Raw genomic sequence first — 25,471 nt, forward strand, 5'->3', positions numbered from 1 at the left:
ATTCCAGGAACTATTGATCCAAGAAATATATACTGCAAATGTTCAACCATGCTTTTAATTTTACAGTGTGGCTTAGGTGGACACTTAATTACAAACTTAGTAAAAAATTTGTCCAATTTTTAAAACTTTGAATGCTGTAGGTCTGCCTTTTTTTGTGCAAAATGTTAATAACTGTGTACCAGTTTTCTGGAATTTCCATTTTGTTTCAAATTTACTAAATCCATACCATTATCAAATTCTAGATATAATACACATATCAAGAATTAATTCTTGATTTGTGTATGTATCTAGAATTTGAATACTTCTTTAGTATATAATTCTCAATATGTGACATTCTTTGTTTTTAACCTGAGATATGTGGACACGTCCTACACAAGAATCTTTCCTCTTTACAACTAACTTTTAAGTGATATTTTTTGTACAACCAATCTTGTCGAATCCATTTCTAATATATTAGTTGAAACTTTATAACATAAATGTAAAAGATGGTGGTGTTTACTGTCATTACAAATTTTTTGGTAAACCTTGGTTTATTGTGTAGATCCTTCAGTTAGGTTAAGAAAAGTAACATTTATTTACATTAGTATTTCAAAAAAAATTCTGATTCTAATATTTACATAAATTTGCTGTATTAAGAAAGAATTTGAATGATTAGTAAGGGTGCTTTATTTTTTGTCACAAATTTAATTTATAAAAAACTTAAAAACATGAGTCAATTTTAGCTACATTCCTCGGCTTATCTAAGGCATTTGTTACAGTTAATCACCAGTGTTTATTTGCTAAATTGTATAAATGCATTATAAGAGGCATACCCATAGATTTAATTAAGATAGACAGCAATTGGTAAAAGTAAAAAATGTATATAGTTGTAGTAAAGCAATGAGAGTACCCCTGGTACTGTTTTAGGATCATAGCTGTTTATAATTACATTAATGATCTTTTAGGGCAGATACCAGAAGGTCTGATTGTATCGTTTACTGATGATACAACTGAACTTAGTACAGGTAAAAATAATACAGAAGTTGAGTCACATATGAATATGTTTTTGAAAATAATTTACAACTGGCTAGCAATAAATGAACTATCTTTAAACCTACAGAAAACCATTTTTACAGCTTTTGGTTTGCATACTAAACTGTGTAATAAAAATACATGATTATATAATCAAAGGAGTCATTCATGTCAAACATCTAAGCATAGTCATTGCTGCAAACCTTAAATGGTATAAACAAATCAATTGTCATAAAAAGAAACATCAGATACTTATTATTTTCTTTGTTAATCTATTAAAAACTGGGAATAAAAATTGTCAAATGATGATATATTATGTATTATAACATAATGTTATACATTAAAGACTGTTCAGAGAAGAGTATAACAAATTCAGAGAAGAGTATAATAGACAAAAACAAAATATACCATAAACCAGCTTGTAACAACAAAAGTTGTTTTGCTACACAATCATTAGTTTACCACATCATGAATATTTACATGAATTAAAAATTTTCACATACAAAATAAAAACTGTTAAAAAATAAATTGTGGAATTGATTTAGACAACATATAAATTTTAATTCAACAAAACTTATATTTTGAAGCAAAAATAAATAATAATAATAATAATAATGATAATGATGATAATAATTATTATTATTATAATTATTCAAGCGTTATGTTGTTTCATCTCTGTTACAGACACTCACAGAATGATTTAAATAAACTGTATAACTTGCAATGCTATTCTTACTTTGTAAGATATATTTTTAATTTTGCCATACCTAAGTACAGGCACCATTTTTAATGCCTACCTCTATAGGATTCAATTTTTGTATGCTATTTTAAGCTCGGTTGAATTGTAATACATAATAAATAAATATCTTTGTTATATACAGTTTATCAATTCACCTATGAAATGGTAATTAGACAAATTACAGGTATTGTTATCGATGAGAGATAAATTTTTAGTATGAAAAATACCATTTCTGACCAGGATTTAAACCCAGTAGAATAACCCAGTAAAATAATTATTGCCTTCTAAAGAATATTGTTTTTAAAATTTGGCAGCAATTTGCAGTCTGCTCAATTCCCTCTCTTGTGTGAATAAGTTTTTGAAAACTGTAAACATTTTGTTTTAATATAGCGCTTTAATTTTTTTATTAATTGATATTACTCTAATAATATTAATTTATGTATATTTTAAAATTAAATTCATATATTTACAAATTTTTAAATGTGTTAAAATCATTTTTATACAAAAATTGGGTGGGTATCATTCTTTTTTTTACAAGAGTTTATATTCTGACACAGGTAAAAATACATATTTTACAAACTTGTTTTGTCAGTAGAGAAAAGAAAATCCACAAATCAAAATGTGTTTCCCACATTTTTATTTCCTTTGTACAAAGTAAAGATAGTATTGTGATCTTGAAAAATTTAGGTTTTCAGATTTCAACGGAAATATCCATTTTGACCATCCCTGAATCCATTTTGACTAGTTTCGGCGTGACATCTGTACCTATGTATGTACGCATCTCACATAACTCAAAAACAATTAGCCGTAGGATGTTGAAATTTTTGATTTAGGACTGTTATAACATCTAGTTGTGCACCTCTACTTTTTGATTGCAATGGAATGAACAAAGTGTTCAAAATCCAAATTTTTTTTGGATTTTGAACTTTTTTTAACTACAGTAATAAAGTAATAAGCCCTCATTGAGAGCTTTTCAATGATATACCATAAGTGGTACTTATTTTCAATGGTTCCAGAGTTATAGTCAAATGAAATTTTAATTAATGAAATATTTGGATCTTATATGAGGAAGGCACATTGGTTCGAATTGCTTTTTTTTTTTTTTTTTTAGCTTTATTTTAATTTAAATATATTGATTTACTAATAATTATTAACTTCTGATTATAAAAAAAAAATTATGATAAATAATTCAATAAAAAAAAAATGTAAAAATATCGGAAGTTATTAACGAAATAAAATTTTGTGCTTTTCATTTAAAAAAATGTATATATGTAAATAAGTGTACAAGGAAGTCATGTGGTACCCACAACAGATTTTTTACTTAAATGTAGTAACAACTTTTTCACCATAAAAAAAGCTCTCAATAAAATAATATTTAAGACAATATTTATTTTTTTCAATGACTACTTTAAAAAAAGGAAAATTTTTTAATATATGCATATTTTCATATTTCTAGGACGACTTTAGTGCCAAATATAATTTCTAGAATTAGAAAGAATGTATTTTTTCATGTGAAATGAGTTCTTTTTTAAAAGTCTCTAGTGTATTTATAAATTTAACTATGTTGCAGTCATATACAATAATAAGGATATTGTGAAAAATCTAGCATATACATGTGTTAGTGTTTATATTTATAAATCTGCTGACTTTCACTAGTAAAATAAAATAATCAACATTAGCAGACCAGACAAAAGAAGTACTTTTCATGTTACCTTGCATAATTTTTCAGTTTACAAGAAGTCCTTATTATGTTTTTGTTTCCACAAACTACTACATGTTCTAAATGATCAAATTTATTTATTCTATTGATGAGTTTTTAAATAATTTTAATAAGGTAAACCTGAATTTTCACCACAATCATTTGACATAAAATCAGATATTTTTCAATTAACATCTTAAAATGATCATTTTATATACATTCTATTTATTCATAATCTTTACACAGTAAGCGCCACTCTATTATATTCTGTATAAATTATCTGATTATTATCTTTTATGACAGCATAGGATCACTTTAGTCAGTCCATAATCCAAGTCTCTTCGACGGGACTCTGGGCCTTGTGGTCCTCCCAGTACTTTTTCATATGTTACATCTCTGTATCCTTTCTAGTGTTGAAAATGTTTACGTTGTGAGTTTTTGTTCTGATTTTCTTGTTTAATTCTATCTTATCTGTGGTGTCCTCTGATGTAATGCCAATCTCCTTCAGATCCTCTCTTATTTCTCTGATCCATCTGTATCCTGTCATGGTGTTTTTCGAGTCAAGAATCTATGGTACTAGCCGTTTCAAAAGTTTTGAATTTTCCATGCTCGTGACATATATGTCACTAAACTAAACTACCAAAACGCACAGATTTTCATAGGATCCTGCATTTTCAGTTGGAATTTAATTCTATAATTACATTAAAAACAATTGTTTTTTAAAAATTTAGAAATTGTTACGGTTTAATTTTGAATCTTGTTATGAATAAACAAGCAATTCCGCTGAAGTCAGATTCCACTACCACTGGGCAGCAGAGTTGCATATTTGTCCATAACAAAATTCAAGATTAAACAGTAACAATTTCAGCAATTTCTAAATTAAATAAAAATCATTGCTTTTAGTGTAATTATAGAATTAAATACCAACTGAAGATGCAGGATCCCACAAACATAAATTCTTGGTATTGATTTGGTAAGTTTAACTATCTTTTTACTGCGTTTTGGTGGTTTAGTTTTCATTTATTATATATATATATATAATATTATTAATATTAATAATGGGCTATAACCATTTCTCTTTCTTTTTTAAAATTAATTTTGTATCTTGTGATGATGCATAGATCAAAGTCTTCCCATAGTTCTCCTTGAGTCCTACAGGAATACTAAATACTAAATTTTTTATTGTTATCTGTTGAGTAGCACATCTAATATAATGATATAAAAATAATGAATTTTAATTATTAATTTTTGTTTTTTACAGCCAGCTATCTAAGATAATTGTATTTAATAAAAGTCCAAATTTCATGAGTTGCACTCCTACATTTAAGTATTCAAGAGTGACATAAGAAGTTAAGAAATGAGTGAGAAACAGATATAAAATTTAAGATAATGTTAATTTACACTAATAACTATTTTAAGTAGAAGAGAAGTAGATCCTGTGGAAGGATCTTATTAAATATTTTTTAACTAGAAAGACTACACACTGTACATTACTGTAAAAATTAGTAGTAATACAGTTTAACTAGAGTTAATGATTAGAGAAAAATCTTGAAATGAAAGTAACATATGTGACTAATCACGCAACTTTATTTGCAATCAATATGCAAAAGTGATGGAATAAAAAAATATAAAAAAAATTATAATATAAAACTATTAAATAAAAAACAAATTTATTATTTTTTTAAATTCAGAACAAAATTTAATTTTATTAGTGATCTTACAAAATTATAGAACAGTAAATAAATCTGACTTTAACTGATGTTTCATTTTTTTAATTTTCTTGCTGAACGTGTATTGTACCTTGGCGGAACAGATGGTGATGAAAAACATTCTGATGGCGAACTGAAAAAAAAATTACAGAAGATTATAATAACATAAAATTTTAGAAAAACTTCAAAAGAAATAAGATATAATGTGTTGACATCAAACATTCCCTTTTTTATATACAGAAAGTTTCAGGTGGAAAAGGAAATAATTTGGGATCTGATTTTAGAAGCAATAACATTCATGTAAACATGTATCTAAAAGTGCTTTGTTACTGAGTAACAGCTAATAAAGTATTTGCCTGGATTTCAGTACCTCCAATGAAATGAAATCATATAAAAGTTTTTAATTCTTAAAAAATTAGAAGAGGTAAACTTGATGGTTTCTTATGTTTTCTGAAAAACTGAATAAAACAGGTCCAGAACTATATCTCCCATAGTTTTCATGATATCCAATAAAAAACAGAAAAATTCTGCAACAAAAAAGATGTTTCTTTAGGTATGAAGTACAATAACTTTGTTAGCTGACTAATAATAGATACATTTTATTATCAAAACTTGTAGAGAATTTAATTCTGAGAAAATTGATGTAGCAAAGTCTATGAAGAACAAGAAAAACAACTTTTATTATTAAAATAAAACAGAAAATGTAATAAAAAAGTGTGAATTTGTAAAAATTAAAAACAACTGTTTTTAATACAATGAATTTAGATATTTTAAAAATTAAAAAAAATTCTTGCTGTTGTTTACCCTAGTAAAAATTTAAATTGTAATTTACAATTTGTTCAAAAATTCTACCACTGACATCGATGCACTTTTCAACTATTTCCTTATGTTTTCTGTTGCCGATCTAATGATATCTTTGTTTCTTGATGAGAAGCAATCAGTTCATCACACACGTCTGCTTTTTGCTTGTATACCTTGCATTTCATCCATCCCCTTAAATGAAGAATTGTATTACTTCACTGGTGAAATGTGTTGCTGCTCCATCAAGTTGATAATGTATTTCAATTCGTTTCACGAATGAGAAATTTTCAAGCACTATCATTGTTTAAAAATTATTTCTCCATGTGACAAGTTGTTCTAGTATGAAAGGGCCTACGAAAGGTTATTGATCATGCCACAACAGATGTTCAGCGAAAATCATTCCCGAAAATTTAATTCAACTATAAGATGTGGGATTTTTTCAGTCCATGGTTTCTATCTGTTGTTTTGCCATTATAGGTAAAAGTAGCTTCGTCCAAAAATAGTATGAATGGAATTAAATAGTAATTATCGATAACCCATTAATACAATACTACAGTTGCCTGGCATAATCACCAAGCTGGAGGGGTTGACATTTTTGAATATGATAAAGATGCAGTCTGTAACGAACAAGTAATGACCTCCATACTGTACTTTATGGAATGTTAAGTGTGCAGAGATTCTTCACTTGGTTGTTGTAGAACTAAGATGTACTATCTGAAGAATGTTATGTACTGGCTGATGTTCAGATGAAACATGAGTGCTGGGAAGTGTTCAATTCTCATAATTTAAAAAATTCTATAAAATATTTTACAGTCTGAAACTACTTGTCCAGGATACATATGTTGATATTGTTCCACTGCAGCTGAATACTTCATAGCAAAAGCCGTACACAAAAATCTTATCAGCAATTCTCCGTGAGTGAAAAAATTCAAAATGGAATTTTACTTTTTTAAATTAAGATTCAATTGGAAAGATGTACGTAAATTATTTAGAGTACAACAAATACAAAAACTACATAATGTGATACTTAAAAATAACCAATGGGTTAATGACCAATAGCAGTTCAGCCTGTAATCTAAAAAAAAAAAAACTTTTTTTGGGCGAAAAGATTTTCGTCCGGAAAACAAAAATATGAAATATAAAAATAAAATGTAAAATCTAATAAGACAACAGCAAAATTAAAACAAAATAAAAAACTTAATACCCGGTCCAGAACTTCTTTATTATTCCCCAGGGTTTGACAAAAATCCCTGGGCAATTTAAATTTAAGATGCAAGGCCACATATCGGTGCATTTTCTACTGACATCAGGTACCCATAAGTAGTTCTTGTTTGCCCTATTCGCAATCAGCAGAGGACCACTTCCTCTCGGAAAATTTTCCTGGGGGAGAATCCCATGGCAACACAGTATCTTTGATATAGTGAAGTTTGTTGTCAACTGTAGCAATCCAGTCAGTTGTCTTGCCACCTCATGTGAAGTGCGTGTTTGACATGGTTAATAAAGTTGAATGTAGTAACAAGGGTAATGAAGGATGGTTGACTACATGCATGAATATGGTGAAACACTTACTGAAAGAAAATAGACGGTGTTGATTCTTTATTGTATATCATGAGGTCACACATAAAATTAATAAGGTTTATTCTCCGTGGCGGATATGAACATGGATAAATCGGAAAAATGGAAGGTGTGCCAACATTTATAAGGTGTAGTAAACGTCGGGTATGAATACCTACAGGTGCAGTATAACATGGATGGTCCTCTTATCTTTGAAGATAAGGATTTCCAAGGAATGCATCAAAAGCCAGGTGATTTAGCTGTTGCCCTTTAAGACAGATAAAATATGATGCTAACACCTGGTCCCATCTATTCCAAAGTGATGGCTCATCATAGTCAACAAGGATGCTTACGACTGGACTTGATCTAACGGCACCTTTAGCAAGCCAAAGGAAAGCATGATGTACAGCATCCAGCAGCATTTTAAACATGATATTGCTGTGTAATGATTCACTACATTTTCATCTGACATTATGGTAAAAGTTCAGACTAATACCAAGCAATGGCAGTATTTTAAGTGATGACAGAGGGACAGGTAAATTATTAAGATTTCTAAAAGCTGTTTGATTAGGCAGTGAAGAATTTGAAGAGTTTTAGTTCATTCCAATCTTTTATGGACAGAACTTTTTATATAACCACCTTAATTTATTTAGTTAACATTTAATATTTTTTATAATTTTAATTAGACCTTTTTTTTACTGTACTTTTGATGATCGACTTGAAAATTAAAAAAAGTTACTTCCATAATGCTTGGAATGTCTAAAATAATATCCCGGAAACTGAAGGATACAAAAAAAATATGGTTAATGACCAAATCTGAGATGTTAACTGCATCTCATTTGATCATCTTTGATCATTTCAGTAAACACCAGTGGGTGCAGTTTATTAAATGCTGTTAGCATCTTTGTTTAGTGACAAATGACTGTCGTAATTAAGGAACTTTTATATATATATTTACTTCCTTGTATGAAGTAAAGGAAGTACTGTGATCACGAAAAATTTCAGTTTGAGATTTCAACGGAAATATTCACTTTGACTAGTTTCAGTGTGACAGAATATATACTTTGAGATGTGGAATATATTTTTAAAAAAAATTTTTTTTAAATATTCTTATATAAGTTAAGCTTAAAAAATATGCTTAAGTAAAGTTTTCTCTAAATCTAACAACCCTTTCTATAAAGGCTAAAATAAGAAAAAGGAAATTTTCAAAAACCTTTTCTGCATTTTAGGCCTGGGGTCTATGATTAAAAAAATTTTTACACATTTCTTGGTAGCTCACATGGAGTATAAACTACCAAACATTTTTTGAAAAATATTTAAACCAAAGCGAGTTAGAGCAAAAGAACAAGACTTATATTTCAATTTTAAGAGGAAGGGATTAATTTTCTGAAAATAAAGTTTTTGGATTATTTATATATGCACTGTAGCTAACAAATTTGCTTTAATAAAGGTTTTTTCTAAAATGCCTCTGAAGAAAATCAACATTTTTTTTCGCGATACCCCTGAACAAATACCACGATACCTTCTGAACAAATTTTGAAAAAACAAATTTATAAGTTCAATGTCCCATATAAATATTTGAGTCAAATTTTACGAAATCAGTTTTGGTTAATCCTGAGATAACGGCTAAAAACAGTGCGACACACATATGTATATATCTTGATCTAGCTGGACCCTAAAATGTAAAGATTTGCAAAAAACCTGATACCCCATTCTTGACATGATCAACATACTTTCCTCTTTAATATTGCTATTCTACCTACATTCGCCAAGAAAGTAAAATATTTACAATACAAATGTAAAAATAATAAAAAAGTAATATTTTAAAATAAAGTAGGAAGGTTCCTAACTACTTTATTGTAATCTGCTGTTTTACTTAATTTAAATATCATAAACTTATATAATCCAAAATAACATTTCTTTATCTTAATTACAGGTATTTCAAAACTACATAAATTCTGGGAAGGATTGTTTATGAAAAAAAAGAAACTAATTACAGCCAAAAATACTTCATTTTCAATCTATTTTTAATACAGAAACTAATATATAAAAAACAAATTATAAATTTTAATCAAAAATTTAACAGATTGTCATTCTTTTATGAATAAAATAAAAATTGTACTGAAAATGTTGTTTTTAAAATTATATTTTGTTAAATGAAATCTAAAGAAGTTTACTGTAAAAAAATGGTACTACATTTTTCTTAATTACATTTTCAAATAACCAACTTATTGTATATCCTAAAGAAACAAAATTTGTGCCAGTTTTCATTTACTTGTCCTACATAGTGAAGTACAGCATTCAACATATTTTTTTTTTTTATAATAATAATAATAATAGTAATTAATACAATAATAATAAAGTAATTTTTATAATAATAGTTTTTATGGGCATCATCAACTTTTTAAATGAAATTATATTAGATTTACTAAGGAAGTACCTACAATCACAAAAAAAAAAGTTTACATTAGTCAGGAAAACTCAGAAAAGCCATTAAACAAAAAATGGATGATGATTTATAATCATCACATCATATGAATGACTTGCTTAAATTAAATATCTTGAGAAGAGAAGAATATGAACACATCTTATGTAAAATGATACTTTCTATTTTCTGTATTTTACACGACATAAATAGTTGACTTCAGAATATTAAATTTTTACATAAAGTCAAGATAAGAAAACATTTAAATAAATTCTAATAGTAAAAATAATATGAAAATAAAATCAACAAATTACAGAAATAACCTTAATTTTATATGGATTACATAGGACAAGTAATGAAAAATTAGGTCACTCACACAAACTTACAAAAATTCTGCTACAATAAAATTTTTAATTAAATTCCTGATACATTAAGAACAGTTAACCAAATTTTGATAAATAAATACAAAAATACTTTTGTATTTTTTTCTAAAAATCACTCAAAGAAACCAAACACTACATTTCACAATCAGGGACTAAAAATAATGCCACACAAAAAGTGAAACAATAAAATGACTTGCTCTGATTAAGCTTTACTGCTCATCTAATAATGGAATTACATGAAAAACATTTATGCCTAAAACCATCTTCAAAGTTTGATGAAAACAACAGAGAAATCAATCAGAATGGTATAGGTTCTTAAGTTTTAAACAAACATTGGAAGTACAACCATGCATTTATTCAGATTATATATAAAGATACTTTATACAAAAATATATCACCTGGTAATTTGTGATGACTGGGATGATGTAGACGAATGACTAATGGACGACTGGGATGACTTGATCTTCTTTTGTTTTCCTTTTTTCGAATTACTCTTTTCTTTTAAATCTTCTTCTTTATTATCACTCTTTCTAATTTCTCCACTACAATCACTATTTTCATTGTCCATGTTATCTGTATCTTCAAAATCTGATGACGATATTATTATACCTGTATCTTGGTTTATTTGTGTTATTTTCTTATGATAACGACTAAATTTATTATTACCATCAATAGATGAATCATCATCATCATCATTACCCCCACCAGCATTAGAGTCGACATCAACAACGGAAACATCATCTTCATTTTTATTCAATAAATTACTACTGTCTTCTTCCATTCTGCTACTCTGAAATAGGAATTAAAAAATAAAAGTATCAATTATAATATAACCCTCTCTAGTACATGAATTCAATTTACACAACTAGTATTAAAAACAGTTGATTTGTAATGATAAAATAAATTCTCTGAATTTAATAAGTAAAAAATTTAGATTTATAAGTATTTTATCCAATTAATAGATAGATTTTCTCAGCTACTAGTTGAAATATCTAGTTTCTGAGCAACCTTAGTCATACAAACAGAGTACCAATAGATGTCATGTATTTGGATATTAAACTTTTTAAATATTTGTTTGTTGGGCTTTTTATTACTTTAAAATTATTTTCTTCAATGAAGTTGTACATAAGTTCTTTGTATTTATTTTTGTATGATTTTTTCTTGGTTATTCCTTGTATTGTAGGTATTAATCTAAAAATTTTAATCTCTGTATATTTTTATTTAAAAAATTTTAAGAGATTTAATATCTTAATACAAATAAATATTTAATTATGATAATAAATTAAGTAATCACTCAAGATTACATCCATATATATATATATACATAATGGATACCAAAAAAGTTAAATAAAATAAATAATCCTATAAGACCTTTAATAAATTTTAGACCAGCACCTGCATATTTCATTGGTAAAATACTTAGAATAAAAATTAACTTAACTACAAATGTAATGTAAAAAATGGTTAAAAAGTCATAAATAAATTAAATTCCAATAAAGTTAATTCGAACACTAAAATTGTAAGTTATGATATCATTAACATATACCCTAATAAACCAATTGACAAAACAATAGAAATAATAAAAAAATAGTTTAAATGCAACCTCAGAATACACTAATGCATTAATCACCATTATAAGGAGAATTGGTCTTCAAGATTATTTTGAATATGAGAACAATTTTTAAACACAAACAGAAGAATTACAAATGGGATCACCTATATCTGCCATTACGTTTGAAATATTTATACAAATTTTGAAACTATAATAGTTCAAGGCATATTAAATACACACAAAATACTATTATGGATAAGATATGTAGATGATATTTTGGTCATACATAACCCAATTATAAATAATGAACATTTGATTGTTCTTAATAAACTTTACGATTTTTTTTCTCTTCAATCATTTGACTGGTTTGATGCAACTCTCCAAGATTCTCTATCTAGTGCTAGTCGTTTCATTTCGGTATACCCCCTACATCCCACATCCCTAACAATTTGATTTACATATTTGAATGTTGCCTGCCTACACAATTTTTGCCTTCTACCTGTCTCTCCAATATTAAAGCGACTATTCCAGGATGCCTTAATATGTGGCTTATAAGTAAGTCTTGTCTCTTTTTTTAGCTATATTTTTCCAAATGCTTCTTTTTTCATCTATTTGCCGCAACACCTCTTCATTTGTCACTTTATCCACCCATCTGATTTTTAATGTTCTCCTATAGCACCACATTTCAAAAGCTTCTAATCTTTTCTTCTCAGATACTCCGATCATCCAAGTTTCACTTCCATATAAAGTGACACTCCAAACAAATACTTTCAAAAATCTTTTCCTGACATTTAAATTAATTTTTGATGTAAACAAATTATATATCTGATTGAAGGCTCGTTTCGCCTGTGCTATTTGGCATTTTATATCGCTCTTGCTTCATCCGTCTTTAGTAATTATACTTCCCAAATAACAAAATTCTTCTACCACCATAATCTTTTCTCCTCCTATTTTCACATTCAGTGGTCCGTCTACATTATTTCTACTACATTTCATTACTTTCATTTTGTTCTTGTTTATTTTCATGCAGTAGTTCTTGTGTAGGACTTCATCCATGCCATTCATTGTTTCTTCTAAATCCTTTTTACTCTCAGCTAGAATTACTATATCATCAGCAAATCGTAGGATCTTTATACCTATCTTTTCACCTTGTACTGTTACTCCAAATCTAAATTGTTTTTTAACATAATTAACTGCTAGTTCTATGTAAAGATTAAAAAGTAACGGGGATAGGGAACATCCTTGTCGGATTCCCTTTCTTATTACGGCTTCTTTCTTATGTTCTTCAATTATTACTGTTGCTGTTTGGTTCCTGTAAATGTTAGCAATTGTTCTTCTATCTCTGTATTTGAACCCTAATTTTTTAAAAATGCTGAACATTTTATTCCATACGTTATCGAGTGCCTTTTCTAGGTCTATAAATGCCAACTATGTTGGTTTTTTTTTCTTTAATCTTCCTTCTAATATTAATCTGAAACCTAAAATTGCTTCCCTTGTCCCTATATTTTTCCTGAAACCAAATTGGTCTTCTCCTAACACTTCTTCCACTCTCCTCTCAACTCTTCTGTATAGAATTCTAGTTAAGATTTTTGATGCATGACTAGTTAAACTAATTGTTCTGTATTCTTCACATTTATCTGCTCCTGTTTTCTTTGGTATCATGACTATAACACTTTTCTTTAAGTCTGACAGAACTTCCCCTTTTTCATAAATATTACACACCAGTTTGTATAGTCTATCAATCGCTTCCTCACCTGCACTGCACAGTAATTCTACAGGTATTCCGTCTACTCCAGGAGGCTTTCTGCCATTCAAATCTTTTAATGCTCTCTTAAATTCAGATCTCAGTATTGTTTCTCCCATTTCATCCTCTTCAACTTCCTCTTCTTCCTCTATACCACCATTTTCTAATTCATTTCCTCCATATAACTCTTCAATATATTCCACCCACCTATTGACTTTACCTTTCATATTATAAATCGGTGTACTATCTTTGTTAACACATTATTGAATTTTAATTTATGTACCCCAAAATTTTCCTTAACTTTCCTGTATGCTCCATCTATTTTACCAATGTTCATTTCTCTTTCCATTTCTGAATACTTTTCTTTAATCCACTCTTCTTTCGCTAGTTTGCACTTTCTGTTTATAGTATTTCTTAATTGTCAATAGTTCCTTTTACTTTCTTCATCACTTTACGATTATAATGAAAATTTTAAAATTACATGTGAAATGGAAAATAACAGAAAAATACATATTTTAGATATTGAAATAAACAAACAGTATAATGTAAACATCAGTTTATAGAAAACCCACACAACAAATAGTTTTACAATACATGTAAATTCTTGTCACCCAAGGTCACAAAATCTTAATACAAATAAAAACCTGATTTTTTGAGCTATTATACAAAAAACAACAAAAGAAACAGATGAAATAAAACAAACAGTTTTTAACGGGTTTGATGATCAAATTGTAGAAAAAATCTACAAAAAAAAAAAACAGAATAAAATGTATTATGATAATTTTACAAAAATAAAACAGGAAAATAATGCAGAAATTAGTAATGGTTTTTCCTAAAATATAGTTATATTAATAAAATAATAGTAAAAAATTATTAATGTATTTGATAAAAATAAATACGAAAAAGCATATAAACTAAATAACCGTATTATAGAATATTTAAGTAATTACAATAATGGAGAGGATTTAAGGGGAATATACAGAATTAAATGTACTAGAATTTACATTAGTAAAACTAACAATCGTTTTTAAAAAAATATTTATATAACACTGTAATGCTTTCAGAAACCGGAAAAGAGGTGCATCTAATCTGACCACTTGTTGGAGTGTAAGTCTAGTATTACTGATTGTAAACATAATTTAGGAATTTTGGATGTTGAAAAATATGAAAATATTTGAAAAATATTACAGAAAATAATTAATAACAATTGAATATACAAAAAAAATTATACATATAAATCTATGTAGAGCTTCTTTAATTTATATGTAGTTAGCACGCTAAGCTCTTTTACTAGGTAATTGTTAGTGTTGTTTTCACAATTTTTATTTATCTTATTTCAATAACACTGCATAATTTTCAGCAAACCTGATGTGACAGCTACGTCATAAATGAAAGTTAATTGATTTATATAGTGTATGGCATAAAGAGACAACATCAATCACAGTCAAAAATTACAAAAAAAAAAACATTTAACAAATTAATATAAGCTACTGATTCTGGAGTCGCCATCAGGAAATCTTCAGGAATCCCTTCATAAGCTGTCTTAGGGTAAACTGTGATGTGTTTAACGGTTTGATTCTCACCACACTCACAAAGGGACGTCAGTGTTTTACCCCATTAATACAGGAAATAGATGCACCTACCATGCTGAGTTCATATTCTGCTTAACATTGACCAGGTCTTAGGTGGCAAGTCAAAACCTGGTGGCTTTTGAGTAAAACATGGAATTTAGTTATTCTGCTTAATGGTTCATTATTGATGCCAGGCATCAGTCAGGTTGAATTCTTCCTCTGAGGCAGCAATTGCTGTTGTGATAAGATGGCTTTCTAAATCGAAGGTGACCATAACTGGCATGTTGAATGTCCTCAAATATTGGTAGGTTTCGATTGTCCCTAATTTTCTTGTACTCTCTTGTAACAGCATTCATACAGCGCAGATTTGGGGGTGGTATGTGGCATACGTGATTTGTAAGGTCCTCTGTGAAAGTTAAAAACAATAAATAGCTATAAATAAGCTATAAAGCATAAAAACTGAAATAACAAATATGTTACGTAAATCTTTTTTAAACGATCTATTAGTTTTACTAATGTAGATTTTATTATTTCATTACATTTAATTTTGTATATTCCCTTAAATCCTCTATATTATTTCTGTTATTGTTATTCCTTAAATATTCTATAATATGATTATTTGGTTTATATGCTCTTTTATATTTATTTTTATCATATACTTTAATAATTTTTTTCTATTATTTTATTAGTATAACTGTATTTTAGGAAAACCATTAGTCATTTCTGCATTATTTTCTTGTAATATTTTTGTAAAATTATCATACTTTTTATTCAGTTTTTCGTAGATTTTTTTAAAAAATTTTATCATCATAACAAAGTAATGGCAAAAAAAGAAAGATGACTATACCAGGATACTGTAATTAAATAATCCCAAAGAGAGGGCTTTTAATTAAATAATTTTTTAAAGTACCTTTATAACTAGCATTACTAAAATTGTAAATGTCATCTGGCAGTCTATTAACAATTTTAATCCTATATAAAATAAATCTCTTTCAATAGATATTAATCTAAAAGTAGGATATGACTACTTAATCTTGACTGAGTATTATATCTGTGTGCACATAGATGAACAACAATACACACAAGAACAATGAATAAAAAACTGTCCAGTCTTGTTCTAAAAATCAACAACACTAGAAGCAGCTCTTATCAAAAACAAGCTCTTTTGCGATCTGAGCAAAGACTAAATCTTTTTTAAATTAAATTTCTTTTACAATATATAAACTGATAATCACTATTTCCCATTATTGGTATCTTCAAAATCTGATTGAAGAGATTATTATACCAATATATTTACGAATTTGGTTTTTTGGCAGTTTGAAAAACATTTTGATATTTAAAAATATCAAAAATCTAAAATAAGTGATTTAAAAAAGTAATATATCTGAGTGAAATTTTATAAAATATTTACCAATAGACATGAGTTGTTAAAACAACCTTATAATTACTACATGTTTTAATGACTTTAAAATGGGTATGAATTAATTGATGATTAACAAAAGGGAAAACCTGTTGTTAATCCCACAGAGATGAACTGAGTTCTAATTGTCATGATATTTTAACTGAAAAATTGATGATAATAGTAGCAAAGTTTGTGCTCCCACTTAAAGGTTAGTATTTACAATTGTAGTCTTTGCTAAAATGAATACTGACATGTTCTTACAAAATAATAATATCTACTTCTACCAAACCAGACAACTGGACTGTTTTTTTTTTATAGTTCAACACAATACTTAGGCTTACAAGAAGGCCTTATTATGCTTTCACTGCCATTTTTAATAAATTATCATTTGAAAAATTTTCATTATTTTTCGTTTGAAAAATCTTCCTACTGTTTTATATAGAAATATTATTAAAAGATTTCTTTTATACAATATTACTATTGATAAATGTTTAAACAATACTAATTAAAAAATAAGAAAACCTGATTTTTCTGCATTCTGATCAATGTACATAAATATGCCATCAAAATAATTTCCAATAGTCCTTTTTGAATCATGAATTATCTTGCAGTAATTTTTTTATAATTAACTTAACATTATTTCAGGTGTTAAGGTGTAATTTCATTTAAATAATTAATACTGAATTCACATCTGTTTTTACATTTATAATTTACCGTATAATAATGTGATCAATATATTATTATGCACTCGTTAGAATAAAAAATCTATTTAACAGTTGGGAAGAGTTTGTCACTAACAAAATATGTCAAGATTGTATTGATAGTAAGTGTCAATCACTATGAATCTTTGTTTGAAGACCTAACTGATAAGTTACCTTAAGTTTTTAAAAGTCTACGAGATGATGTCAGGAGGAAGAGAATTAACTGTTGGCCGGTTCACTATAACAATGCACTTGTGGATACAATGATGTTAATCTAAGTTTTGAGAAAGAGTTTTGCCCCGGCAAATGTTTCTTAAATTAAAAGCTACGCTAAACAGTTGAAGATTTAATTTGAGCCGAGATGATATTACAACAGATCCACAAATAACACTGATGACAATTACAACAAAAGATTTATATAACTTTTTCCGCAAATGGTACCACCATTGAGAAGGGAATTACTTTGAGGGACAAGAACAGGTTGCTCCCTGACAAGTTTTAACAATTTATACAATAAAGGTTTAAGCACTGATTTAACAAGTCTTTTATGTTTTGTGTGTTTTATGTCAACTCTTATTCGAAACAAACATTCTTTCCATACAGTAATTATGTGATACATCTCTTGAGCCATGTCAAGATTGATGCAAGCAATCTATTTTTGAACATTAACATTTTTTTTCAAATTGTTTAAAAATTATTATGAAATATATTTTTGTTATTATATCATTCTCACAAAGTGAAATGAACAATTTTTGAAAAAAAAAATCTAAAACAAATAAAATTTTAACTAAAAAGAAGATTATTATTTTTATTTCATGTTAAAATATATTATTTCTAGGGGTTAATTGTTAAAAAAATAAAAAAATGTTCGTTGGTCAAGATTTGATTCCTGGCAAGGGTCTGGCACTTTTTCACCTATCATTTGAGCTATCTCACCTTCCTTATTAAAAAAACAAGTGGAGAAAAAATAAGAGTAGAAAAGAAAAATTAATCAGTTTTATTATTTGATAACATTTATTTAATTTTTCTTTTTATGTTTATGCATTTAATAATTTCTACTTTTGTTACAACACATCTTAACCTGCTTAATACCTGAGATTTGTCTGCTGTACTCAACCAGCTTGATATCTACAATTAATAATATTTAACTATAGTTGTTTGTAGTTGACAAATTCGAAACGGTATTCACTGATTGCATCTTTAAACATAAAACCACTAAAATAATATTAAATAGGCACAAACATACAAAAGTTATTTCTGAATACTTACAGTAACAGAATCAGATGCATCGTTAATTGTGGCTCCTGATATATTTTTTGAATTGTTACCAGTATTAGTAGATATTCTTTCTGAAATTTTGGTACTAGTTAATGTATTACAGATGTCAGATTCGGCTAATTTCAGTTCCAATTCCCTTTTAAGAATGTTTAACCTTACATTAAATTTAAGTGCGTAACGATGACAGTTTTTTTCTCCCATTGATTTATATTTCTAAAAATAACAAAAAATAAATTACATTTTTAAAATGCTTATTTAATCTACAATCAAAATTATTTGCTATAAAGACAAAACATTATTTGATACATTCATTAAAACTCATTCGTCAAATTTCAAATCAATGTAATTTAAGCATATATACATAAGAGTATACATGAGAGTATTTTTTACATGTAAAGACATGTAAAAAATAAATTAATTACATACCAGATGTATGAGGTAGCTTCAAAAAGTGGTGCCTGTTAGAAATAGTAACTTTTAAATAGAAACTATAATTACATAATAAAAAGAAAACAGATTAAATTTGTAATGTTTCAGTAAGGGCTGTGTTAGTAATGAAGTTCACAGATGAAACGCCTTAAACCGATCGGCTATAACGACTCGTCGACAAACACAGTGAAATTTGTTCTACATAAGTGGACATAAGTATGAACTTAATTTTAGTATCTCCTAAAACTGCCACCGCCAACATGAAACGTTACAATCGCACTCCCCCCCCTCCAGAGATTAGCGTCCTACTCACGACTTAAGCAAAAATGTCATAAGTACGATCGTCCCGCCAGTTTTTCACGTGGTTTTTCGTGGTGTGTAAGTTTATGTATGAAGAAAGATGTAGACGTACCTAGAGGATGGTCCTGGTCATTGTGTGGCCGCAACAGGCGACTCCTACAGATGCTCATCATCGTGGCTGGAACAGTGGGACTTGCTGTTTGCGTGCGTACGTCAGCGGAGAAGCGCAGATGTCTGCGTTAGAATGATTCTAGCACCGGTTATTACTGACTATTTATAACCGCCCGAACAAGGAAAGATATAGTTTTTTCCTTATAAAACAAGAAACAATAATTAACAACAAAAAATAATAGTCTTCGATGGGGCCTGTCTGACGTTGATGAAGTATCAGTACCAGAAGAACACCCTGAACTGTTTGAAGGAAGAAGGCAGGCGTTTTGATGGCAACATAGAATGGTAATTATAAAAATGTTTTATTTTAAATTATTATTCTTCATGTGTTGATATTCGTCATCAACAATTTCTTGTCCACCTATAAAGCAAAATCAATATGTACTAACATTAGTCTTTTTTTCTACAGGTGTGTTGCTGTAAACGTTGAACTGATGAAGCAGTCACGTCTCAAAGACTGTAGAGAAGTTATTAACCAACCTATATTTGCATGGAAAAATTAAAACAATGATAAATTTGCATGAAAACGCCGACTTTGTTGAAGAGTTATGAATAGAATCTGTGGAAAAAATCATAGACACTGACAGAGCTCATCAACAACGGTAGCGGGTGGGTAATGAACAAAATAATTACATCGATTTAAACATTGTTCGTTATCGCCCTCTACACAGTGTCTAGCACATTTGTAGCACGGAAAAAACTAGTATGAAGAGAGACGATAATTAATATAAAGAATCCGCATGATCAAAAATGTTCCTCTAGTCCGTGTTAGCATACCTTCTCAATCAACCCGGACGTCACCAGCGTCAGGTTTGGTATGCAAAATACGAATATGAAATTAACATGACCGAGATGATCATATCCAGTAAAAGAAAAGATATTGATCGCTTCGAAGTGTTAAATCCCACAATAAACATTAATGTCTATGGTTATGAGGAAGAAAACAATCGTGTACTCAGCGCGTGTTACCAAAAATCGTGATCGTACCCATTGCATACACCTATTGCTGTTTGCAAGGAAGACGAGAGATAAATTTCATTGCCTTATTAATACCAAAGACTGCAAAAACGGGCTCTCTCGTCTCCTTACAGGTCGTCTGCTAAGAGTCGTTGCAGCAGTCAATATTGTCCGTACAACTTGCACTGGTTCAGTTCATCAGATCCTAGACTTCATCCCCTCCATCATCACCACCACCTCCATCCTTCACAAATATCAATACAATGATGACACATTCCGTCTATATCGATCTTCAAGCTATTCAGATATTCTTGCAACGAACTGTGAACTTCACCGTAGGTGGCATTATACTTGAAAATTACTCTAACCGTATTGAAACGATCTACATTAATATTGATACTTAAAGCATCTGGAGAAGCATTGGTTAGAATCTTCATTAGATGTCTCAACGATCTTACACTACTATAGGGGGAAATTCTAACCAACCACACCAATGAGACTGTATCAACATCCATCATTAAACTGAACTCACTCAATCATCAGACCTTATTTATAAAAAATAATTGTTATTGGTTACGTTTCACCCAGGAGGTTAGCAAACGCAGTGGGTTTATAAGTGAAATCTCTCCCCCAGATGCCTACTATAAAACTCAAATTTTTTTCTGTTTTTTTTTTCTTATATATTTTTTTCAAATATTTGTAAGTGATCCAATGCAAGCATAAATAATATTCCCAGCATTAAGGCAAAATGGAAGGCTACAGCTACAATTGAGATCTCTAACCCAAGAATTATTATTATAAAATTAATAAGCACCTTACAGCAGACTGAGCTCTACAACGGTAGTTTTCTTTGAGGTACAATAGACTCAAGTGAAAGCGGAATGTTTTCCTTGATGCAATTCTTACAATGTGGAAACTTTTGCGAGTTGGTTCATTGCACCATCTTATGCACAACTCATTGAAAGAAAAGTAAAAACCTTTCTTGACCAATTCTTCTTTGTGTACGTTTGTGTTTTAAAACGATCCGCTTCTCTGACAAGATCCATCGGCTTTTTACATAACCATAACCACTCCATGTAGAAACAACCGGTTTGTAAAGCACATTTCCCACTCGTGGCGTTGTTGTTGTTTACGGACAATTTATGATGTAATTCGAACTCTGTTTCTGTGCGCCCTCCAGTATTATCCGAACATCGGAATGAAAACGACGCAGGAATTCTACTTTCTCCAGTCCTTTTGTGTATATTGGAGAGATTACGAACAGAACATCGTTACTGTTTACAGCATCATCGTAATCCTCATCTATTTTGTAAAAGTTTTTTTAACTAAGCGATCATTTAACTGTATTTCGATTTCAACTCAACCTCGGGTACGGAGATACAAAATAAAATATCCGTCACAGACGACAGCGAGTTCTGCATCGACATTAGGCCGTGCAGAACTTGCTAACTCACTTTCGTCTGCTGTTCTTTACTCGCGCCCAAAACCTCGCACGGTGAACATCTCGCGCTGCTCCTTTGACGCACGCATGCGAATACACACACAAACACAACCTCCCAGTGTTCCAGCCACGACAAGCACCTCTAGAAGTTGCCTGTTGGTGCGACGACACAACGGCCAGGATCATCCTCGAGCTGTACTAATTAAGTTTTGCAGGTTGTTTATAAGTTGTAAATAATTAATATTTACAACCAAAAAAGATAACTACATTGGCTACCCCGTGGAATATTCAAATCTCCCGGTCCAAAACTACGGGTCCGGTCATCACTACGTCATCATCAATAACGATGGCGGCGATTGGCCATCTTGGATGACATCTCAAATGGCACCAGTAACCCTATTTCAGTACCACTGTCAGCAACATTTGAGAAACCCATTTTTCCATTTTTAAATGATCTAAAATGTTTATTAAATTTATCTTTAAAGGATCTATTCCTTTTACAAATATATCTTTTCACAATTGTTGCATATAATTTTATAAATAGTGTTAGTAGAATCATATCTATTTTTTACTTTTTCAATAGTATAATTTATTTACATACAAAGGGGGAAAAATTTAACCTATATATATATTAATAACAAAAAGAAAAGAAATTATACTAACCTGAACAAGAGTGTTAGCTTGTTCACATAACTCCTTAATAAAATCAATATCATGGATTTTCAGAGTTAGATGAGTCAATGCTCTAACAAACACAGTATTCTTTTCTCTACTATTATTTCGTAAATGCAGCAATAATTCATTACATATTGTTACAGCCAACTGATTGTGAACGCAATAATCCTGAAAGCAAAAAAAAGCCAAGAATAGATTTGTAATACAATCTCAAAACTAATTGTAATTAAAATTTTTAAAATCAAATAATTATGACATCAAATTATTTTGCCAGTTGAAGATACAACATTAAAATGAAACTGGAACATCTGAATAAAATGTCATAAAACAGTAAAAACCTGCCTATTTTCTTCAGAAACATTTTTTAATGTAATTAGTTATTTACTAATTTGATGAAATTACAATTTTAGTCCCTAACCAGCCTATGATTATAATAATAATATGCAAATAATAAGGAAAAAATTACATTTTTAAAAAAAGGATCAAACAATCTTTTTTTCATTCTTATGATAAAAAGTTTAACTTTTTTAAGTTTCAGAAGGATTGGTTTTTTAATACAAACAGACTTATTGCATATTTCCCATTTTCTTTATGAACAATGGATTCTTTGAAAAAAAACTTATATTAGGATAAAACTTATTAAAATAGCCAGCCATGATATGTGGTCTTACAAACAATATCTCTGTTTCTTCTTTCTTTTTCTGTTTAGCCTCCGGAACTACTGTAAGGTATTATTTCAGAGGATGAGTGGCGATGATACCTATGAGTGTTAGGGAAGTGCAGTCTTGTACAATTAGGTCGACCATTCCTGAGATGTATGATTAATTGAAACCCAACTACCAAGGAACACCGGTACCCGTGATCTAGTATTCAAATCCATATAAAATTAACTGCCTTTACTAGGATTTGAACGTTGGAACTCTCGACCTTGAAATCAGCTGATTAGTGAACATGCGTTCACCACTAGACCAACCTGGTGGGTTCGCAACAGGCGACCTGTTTCTTTTCCTGTTTAGCCTCCAATAATTACCTTTCAGATAATATTTCAAAGGATGAATGTGGATAATATGTATGAGTGTAAATAAAGTGTAGTCTTGTACAGTCTCAGTTCGACCATTCCCGAGATGAGTGGTTAACTGAAACACAACCACCAAAGAACACCGGTATCCACAATCTAGTATTCAAATCCGTGCAAAAATATCTGACTTTACTAGGACTTGAACGCTGGAACTCTCGACTTCCAAATCAGCTGATTTGGGAACACATGTTCACCACAAGTCCAACCCATTGGTTTGCGACAGGCAACCTGGTGGCATATAGGCCCACCCCTCCACCAACTTTAACAATGAAATTGGAAAAAACAAATAAGTCATCACATTGTACACATTTTACTGATAAAAGACTGATTTCGAATTTCAGCAAGTAATTTACGTTAAGAAATGAAAAACATTAGTAATACCTATGTATTAAGTACTGTTGTATAATATGGTTTAATGTGATTTAGTTGTTATCGCTTGAATAATATCATTTGTATGAAGCTAATAAAATTTGCATACTAGTACCATAATAATTATAAATACCTAAAGAAAGTATAGAACACCAGCTGTATGAAGTCAATCAAGAATCAGGAAACTGTCATTCATCTACTGGTACAAAAATATCATATCGGCGGTTCGGCTGTATGATATTTTATGCAGTGAAGATTAAATAGATACCCTGCTCAACTTACATCAGAAATCAGACAACATGCTTTGTGTATGTGTGCACACGCAAGGCTGACCTTTGTTCCCATTCATTTCTTATCTGTCTGCTCTGGGCTAAACGTCCTTAGTAGGCCAACTTTTTAATTTTTTCCCCAAAATAATTATTTTTTCTTTATAAAAAAATTTTTTGTGGATTTTTTCCTCAGCCCAGCCTCAATTTACCCTGAATCTTGTTTGGACGTTCAGACATATTCTGCACCCCTGGGATGTTAATAATTCTGAGTATGGGTTGTCCCAGTTGAACCTATTAACCAGGCCTTTTTTTTTCGTTTTGGTTCTAACTAAAATTCTTTCTAGTCAATCAGTCTGTGAATATAAGAAAAAATAAGTATACTTACTACATGAACAAGGAATGCAGCTGCTTGTAAGGTACTAAAGCAACCTAAAGTAACTAGAGTAGGTTTCTAAATAAATTTTCTCATCTTTATACAGTGGTTTGGCTAAAATAAAGTTTATAGATTTACAACTTCATGGGTTTTTTTTTTTAAATTTATGTTTAAAGTTGTTATTTTTTTGTTTTACTTACTTAGAATATACAATTAAATCTTACTTTTCTGATACTCCCACTTTATATGCATTTATAGCAGTGAAATGAAGAAGAAAAAATAATAAACAAATATATATATATATATATAATCAGTTTTAATTCACCCTTAGAATTTTTCTCTGAAAGGTATTTTTGTGTACTTAGCACAAATGCTTTTAAAATAAAATTGCTAAGACTGAAATATTTTAAATTGTTATATGGCAAAATTAAAAAAAATTAAATTCAATTTATTATAATTATTACCTAACATAATAATTTTCATGTAAATTATAGTGGATTGATATAAAATTCATTATAATAATGAGTTCTTGTTGAGCAGCTGCAATGTAAAGGCATTATTATTAGGCGTTTCTGTTAGTTCTATTTTGTACCTGTCAGAAATGCATAGTATTATTTAATTCAATTTGCATTTACATAAAATCATAATGATTTGGTTATTGCCTGATCTATCATTATTCTTTTAACTTTATTAAAATTTCTGTCACATTAAATGACGTCATCGATTTACATACTGATAAAATCTAGTGCAGGATCAAAAACTAATCAGTTACACAGAACTAATTCGGATTCAACGCAGATAAAAATTATCATCTATGTCAACAAACCTTTTCATTTTCAC

At 29.2% G+C, this 25,471-nt stretch overlaps 1 protein-coding gene across 1 annotated transcript in view; it reads right to left on the bottom strand.

Moving 5' to 3' along the window:
- Positions 1 to 5,092: 5,092 nt before the first annotated feature.
- Cap-G (Chromosome associated protein G) overlaps positions 5,093 to 25,471 on the bottom strand; it is a 67,726-nt gene continuing 47,347 nt past the window's right edge. Inside the window, exons 17-20 of the mRNA XM_075378781.1 lie at positions 22,531 to 22,710; positions 18,561 to 18,782; positions 10,720 to 11,111; positions 5,093 to 5,291 (exon numbers count right to left, since the gene is read on the bottom strand). Of these exons, the coding sequence (XP_075234896.1) occupies positions 5,213 to 5,291; positions 10,720 to 11,111; positions 18,561 to 18,782; positions 22,531 to 22,710 (873 nt within the window). The 3' untranslated portion in view covers positions 5,093 to 5,212. The remainder of the gene's footprint in view (positions 5,292 to 10,719; positions 11,112 to 18,560; positions 18,783 to 22,530; positions 22,711 to 25,471) is intronic.

The sequence above is a fragment of the Lycorma delicatula genome, chromosome 11, assembly GCF_047948215.1.
Source record: "Lycorma delicatula isolate Av1 chromosome 11, ASM4794821v1, whole genome shotgun sequence".
Classification (NCBI taxonomy): domain Eukaryota; kingdom Metazoa; phylum Arthropoda; class Insecta; order Hemiptera; family Fulgoridae; genus Lycorma; species Lycorma delicatula.